Consider the following 7,078-nt stretch of genomic DNA (forward strand, 5'->3'; position numbering starts at 1 on the left):
AAACCAGACAGGGCCGGGGGCTAAATTTACATGGGTGGGCCGCCTCACCCCGGGCCTAATGAATAAACTTATGATTTATCATAGGACCATAGAGAGCTCTCGTCATCAACGGGTGTTTTTTTTTTAATACAAATTAATCATTTTTTGCTTTAATGAACCCATTTTGCCATATAAAAGGTGAAATTACACACAAAAATATTTAAAGACTAGGTTATTGAAAGAAAGCTCTATTCACAAGCACGCTTGTGTTATCTTTGATACCAATCTTTCATTTGAAAGTCACGTGTCTAGTATCTGTAAAACTGCATTTTTCCATCTTAAAAATATATCTAAATTACGTCATATGCTCTCATTGACAAATGCGGAACAATTAGTTCATGCGTTCATGACCTCAAGGCTAGATTATTGTAATGCTCTACTAGGTGGTTGCCCTGCACGCTTAATAAACAAACTACAGCTGGTTCAAAACGCAGCAGCTCGAGTTCTTACCAGAACCAGGAAGTATGACCATATTAGCCCAGTTCTGTCAAAACTGCATTGGCTCCCTATTAAACATCGCATAAATTTTAAAATATTGCTTATTACTTACAAAGCACTGAATGGTTTAGCTCCGCAGTACTTGAGCGAGCTCTTAACGCATTATAGTCCGTCACGTCTATTACGATCTCAAAATTCCGGCCAGTTGATTATACCTAGAATATCAAAATCCACTGCTGGCGGTAGATCCTTTTCCTATTTAGCACCAAAACTCTGGAACAGTCTTCCTACCATTGTCCGGGAAGCAGACACACTCTGTCAGTTCAAAGCCAGATTAAAGACACATCTCTTTGACCTAGCTTTCACATAATACATTATAGACTTCTATAATTTAATGTTATGCTGCATAGATTAGGTCAGCCGGAACCGGGAACACTTCCCAAAAATCCTGATGTACTCGTTACATCATGAGAAGAATGGCATCTACGCTAATTTTAGTGTCTGTGTTTATCCCAAGGTTTTTCCTGCAGCCTGCCGGATCCGGGCCGTATCCAGATCTGACGAAGGACCTTCACCTGGACCGATGACAACGCAGTGCTGAAGTGCCAACTAGTCTCTCCCTATGGAGGATCCCACTACCACTCTACAGATAAGGCGTTGTCGGGAAAATTCGTCTTGCGGTCCTACCCCAAAGCAACAAATAAAATAAAATTCCTTATCAAAATTTATAAGGAAAGACAAGTATTTTGTTTAGGCTTGGCTTGTAGGGAATTCCAAACCTGCGTATATTCTAACGCACATAACTATAGAACCCATTCTAAATGCGCATGTGACCGCCATCAGCGTTTCTCACAGGTTCGCGTTTAAAGTCTGTGTAGAGAGAATGGTGTCGTCTTAGCGGCCCCTAATTTAATAACAAATGATCATTGCGACGGAACCAAATCAATTAAAACTAACTTTAGATGGAAATAACTTAACTCTGCTGTAAAGCCGAAACAATCTCTGTTACCTTAAATTATACGCTTATCTCTGTAAAGCTGCTTTGAGACAATCTACATTGTTAAAAGCGCTATATAAATGAAGATGACTTGACTTGACTTGACTTATCAATAAAAAAAAAAGAGCACCAAAAGTATACAATGGGAAATACATTTAAATACCAAAGTTAAAGACATGGTACTTGAATATAGTGAATATAGTTCAGTACCAAAATATACACTACCAGTCAAAAGTCTGGACTCACTTACCTAAGTTCAATTTCTCATGATATTAATTCTTAAAATTAGGATAAATGAAATATAAATATCGGGATTAAAAAATACCTCTAAAGGCCCGAAAAGTCCGAAATTCGCGTCCAAAATTTTCGCACATTAAAAAATAAATACGACCTCACGTTATGTCAATCACGCTTGTACACTGCCTCCGAAACTTTCGTCCGTCAAAAAAAAAAATCAAATCAGGTTCGATTTTCTGCATTTTTCGCATCGGTAGCAAGCATTTTGAATGGTGTTTTGACAATTCAGAGCCACCGAATCACGAAAGCGAAAAACCCCATGCGATAATTTCGGACTCAGTGTGCAAGGGCCTTAAAGGCCCGAAATTCGAAAATTCGCATCCGATATTTTCGCACGTTAATAAATAAATACGACCTCACGTTATGTCAATCACGCTTGCACACTACCTCCGAAGCTTTCGCCCGTCATAAAATAAATCGGATCGGGTTCTATTTTCTGCGTTTTTTGTATACGTAGCAAACATTTTGAATTGTGTTTTGACGATTGAGAGCCACCGAATCACGAATACGAAAAAACGCAAACGGAAATTTCGGACTCAGTGTGCAAGGGCCTCAAGTGTCCAGAAGAAATGGGTGAGAAACACTGGAAATACCGTGTTCAGCTTTTAAAGTGGCAGTTTTTCGAGAGGCCAATAGCTTTAGCTCAGTTCGGTATACGTCACTGCAGCTGGTTCACTCTCCTTTATCTTTGTAAAAATACGTTTTAATTTTTAAATTTTGTTTATTTAAAAGATTCATTCAGAGCCTGAGCACATTTTTTTTTTTTTTTTACTTTTTACTTTTTATATTGGAAAAGTTGGACCAGTTTGTGGAGAAAAAAAGAAGTCAACAAGTGTCCAGCCCAAACTGAAACTCTTCAATGGTGTTTAAATATGAAATATAAAACAGAAATAACACTAAATGTTGTTATTTATTCGTTTTTAGAACTAATTAGTTCTAAAATGTGCAAAATAAAGTGAGCAGGTCCATCAAAACCTTTCATTGATAATATACAGTATAACCATAGTATTACCATCTCAAGGTATCACGCCACTGTACTCATTGTAAGGAATTTCACACTCTCGTCTATAGGTCGACCGATAATGGATTTTACCGATAACGATAACTAGGTTGGACCACGCTGGCCGATAACCGATTAATCAACCGATAATTTGAAAAATGGATAGTGAATGAAACAATCATAACACATAAAATAGTGCTGAACTTTAATAAAAAAAAAAAAAAAAAAACAGTACTGAACCATAAAAATGTACTATACTTTTTAAATGTAAATATTTATATATTAATTATACCTTGATCATTCATGTTAGTTCATAGTGCATTAACTAAAGTTAAGAGAATCGAGTTTAAAATGTAAAAATGTATGATCAAACGTTGAAATTAACGATGAACAATACTTTTATTAACCTTAGTTGATGTTACAAATGGACTCTTACTGTAAAGTGTTACCATTTCATATAAATACAATCATGCTTAAAGATGGCCATATTTAAATATCTACACAAAGGCCATAGCATTGAAATTAGGCACAAATGTAGATTGTTTGTATCCTCTCTCCCACTTTATTTGCATTTCTGATTTGTTTATATGTTTCTGTGGGCTGCATGAACATAGGCCTATCAATTTGCTTATTTACATCACTAGCTTGAAAAATGCAACTTCACTGAATAACAAATGCATAAATGTGACTAGATGGATACTAGTTATGTTGTAACTGCTTGAGGTAGGCTACAACTAATGTTAGCGTCCTCTAAGCCTCGACAGCAAACGTACTGCTGTTCTCCACTCCAGTCAACAAATTAATTAGCCTACTTTAATAAAGATATGTAAATATGTATTGTAGTGTACTGTATACATACCGTTTTGTCGTCTGTTGTTTTTGTCGTGTTTTAAACCCGCATCTAAAGTGTCCCACTCATTCTCACGTGTCAAAACAAACTCCTGAAGGCATCAGTGATTTGGCCTCTAGAGGCCGCTCTCGTACTGTATAAAGACAGCGGGCGCTTCTCAGCTGCCCCAGCAATGAACGCAACAGGGGAAAACTATCGGTATGGATTGTTGCCGACACAAAGACAGACAAGTTCTACAGAGAAGACTACTGAAAGTGTGACATCTGACGACTGGAAGATGACAAGGAACGCTGAGAGTCACGTTAGGGCTTCCCTCTTTGGCTCTCTGCTGCCAGCTGAATATATTCAATTAAATGCCAAATGAAAATCTTTCAGTGGGATAACTGCCACTTTTAAATCAATTATGGCACACTCAACCGCTTTGCCCATAGGCATAAGACAGTTAGATCTACTGCACCAGTTGTGCACTAAAACAGCTTTTAAATGAAGCAAACATCAATAAAATACAAGAGACATCCATCAATATGCGGAATAAATGTAATGGAAGCATTTAGTCCTGTATGTCCTGAGGGTCCCATGGTACAGTAATGGAATCAAACAGTAATACCATGGTACTTTAATATATATAATGGTACTAAATGACTCGCATACCATAGTATTTACATGCTACTTCAAAGAATACCATGCACACAATAGAATCAAGTCCAAAAAAAAGATGTACTTTTTTGTAATAGTCTTTTTATGTTGATAGCCTTGCTTTCATTTCCTCAGACTGGTGAATAAAGATAGGCCTTTACTTGTCAAGCTGTTCACTGAAGCACAGAGAAAGTCTTGTTGGCCCTGCCAAAATTACAAGCAAAGATAGAATGGAACACAAATTATCCTCGCAACAAGAGCCAGGCTACAGACGTGACACTAAAAAAGCATTGAAATTTAAAAACACTGGTCTATTGGGGCTTATTATATGAACATGTTAAGCCATGAAAGATATTACAGAAGCATGTCGTATTTGCTCAACAGGTCAACAGCACGTGAGAAGTGTGAAACAATCAAAGCTTAAAGATATTTCCAAAAGTCAACTGAAATTGCCATGCCCAGAAAGAGAATTAGCAATTACTGTTTTAATATTTGTCCATTGCGGTTTTCTGTTGTTAACTTTATTGTCTGAGTGTCAGTCTTTAGCACACAGACCTACAGCCAAAAGCTGAAATACACAAACGGCAGGAAAATTTTGTTTATTAAACATAATAATCGGCATTACTTAAACTTTAGCTGAACTTAACATTCTGTCCATTGATTAAAATAATTTTTGTTGCATGTTTTTAATCATTTGTCCAAAATTTAGTGAAGATGCTGTATTTCCATCATTATATATCAACATCTCTGTTTCCACCTGTCTAACTTGTACAATTGGGTAAAAATGGTAGAAATTATTGTGACAAGTTCTCACAGTTTCAACTCAATTTTCTACAATTAAATTCAGGTTGAACAAGTGCAATGAACTTATTATCACCACAGGTTGCAATTTTGGAATCACTTTATTTCATTTAAGGCAGTAATTAAACTTAAGTTTTCAATTTTTGTGCGTTTTACAGTAATCCAGGACATGTTCTTCTAGAAGTCATTGGCTTATTTCAACATTAAAACAGCTATTTGAAATATAATTGACTTTTCTAATCTTCCAGGAAAGATTAAAATAGGCAGTTCTCTATGTTGCTTTACAGTCAATAATTTCTTCTAAGCACATCTGAAAAACTTGCTTAGTTCTTTTCATAAATCATCCCCATCAACTGCATCATTATTGTTATAATTTAGCTCTTCAGTATTTTCTTTGAACACTTCGGGTTATTCAAGACAAAGAAAATATGATATTCAAAAAAAATATATATTAAGCTATCATATTTAAAACAAAAGAAACGGAGAAATCTTTCCTGCTCTAGGACAATTTCTCATCGACCCACGATTCAACCGGTGATGCTGTGGTTCGGGGTTTGGATGTGCCCAGAGCGCCACCCGCCGGCGGAAGGATGAACTGCAGTCATTCAGGAACGGAACGGACGCGGTGGCCGCTTCCCTCACTCTATACGAGACTATTTTAAGATATCATCGCCGAGCTCAAAAATTCCCTTAAACCGATCACTGATAAATGAGAAACTTTATAAATGACCCCCAACGCAAATTATAAATAGCTAAAATTAGGAGAAGTGACTGAGTAAACTTTTCTTCACCCAGTCTGAGGTAGCCTATCATACAGACAGAATATATATATATTTGCTTAGGGTTAGGGTTTTTAATTATTTTTTTTTAACCCAACGGATGGGTTTGTCCATATTTGACCCAAACATATAGTGAAAAAAAACAGCATTTTTATATATAATATAATGCAATATGATATATAATAGTGCAATACAATGTTTTATAACGGTCGTCTTTCCAGACAAAATCAAATAAACTTGAGTCCACACGCTAGTACTGAGGTAATAGCCTACCAATACAGCTCCGTTTAAAACATGTCTGATATGACTATAAAAAGTCACAAACGATAAATAAAGCAAACACCAAATCTGGTAGAATTCATATTCACGTTGTAACATTAAGTTACATCTCCCGTCAGAACACCGTCATTAATAAACAAGATACAATTATTAAAGTTTCATCCCGTCTTGGGTTACGGCATTCAAACCTCGCGTAACCTCCGCAAAGTGGCCAAAAGAAAGAGAACGGAATGCAAACTTGCCTGGAAAGAACTCTCCAAATGTGAGTTGAACGTGGAAAACGAGCAGCAGAACGGCGAAGTAGTTCCTTTGGTCCATTCTTGCGGTCACTACTTCACACACTCGCTGTCCGTGCGTGCGCGAGAGAGCTGACTGCGCGGACGCTTTCCCGGCATTGGTGATGTAGCGCGCGCGACTCAAGCCGGCAGTCGACAGCTGTCTGATTGTTGGGTTTCTGTACTGCTACGACAGGGTGTTTGGGGAGGAGAGTGGGTGCGAATGAACGAGGAGAGGGTTCCAATATATCCCCCAGGTCCTTAGACCTGCCTGCCAGCCCGTTCTGACACGAAATACTGGTGAGATGATGGTTTACACACTAGCGCGCGCTGAAGACGCTACGGTGCGCACTTGCGCGCTGCCTAAAAGTAATTCTACACCCTCTGAGCAATGAGTGAGGGAGGTTCTAGGACACTCTAGTTTCTTTGTTTTCCATGGTGTTATATACAGTGGCCCCGAAAGTATTTGGATTATTTTACTTAAGCCACACTTTCAACTGTATGAATAATGTGGGATTACATAAAATATCAAACCAAGTAGCATCAATTTCAAAGATAGCAGAAGCACATTTAATGCTATATATATAACACACACACACACACACAAAAAAATATCATTGTCTAAATAACGGATATATAATTATTGCTCAACATGAATTTAAAAAGTATATGGAGACTTTCTTGTGG

At 37.3% G+C, this 7,078-nt stretch overlaps 1 protein-coding gene across 10 annotated transcripts in view; it reads right to left on the minus strand.

Moving 5' to 3' along the window:
• The window catches only part of ptprt (protein tyrosine phosphatase receptor type T), a 238,621-nt gene extending 231,957 nt beyond the window's left edge, over nt 1–6,664 (minus strand). For all 10 annotated transcript variants that reach the window (XM_084425071.1, XM_084425070.1, XM_084425064.1 and 7 more), the window contains exon 1: nt 6,355–6,664. In XM_084425071.1, the coding sequence (XP_084281197.1) occupies nt 6,355–6,434 (80 nt within the window). In that variant the 5' untranslated portion in view covers nt 6,435–6,664. The remainder of the gene's footprint in view (nt 1–6,354) is intronic.
• Nucleotides 6,665–7,078: the final 414 nt, after the last annotated feature.

Source organism: Rutilus rutilus (genome assembly GCF_951802725.1).
Source record: "Rutilus rutilus genome assembly, chromosome: 12".
NCBI lineage: Eukaryota > Metazoa > Chordata > Actinopteri > Cypriniformes > Leuciscidae > Rutilus > Rutilus rutilus.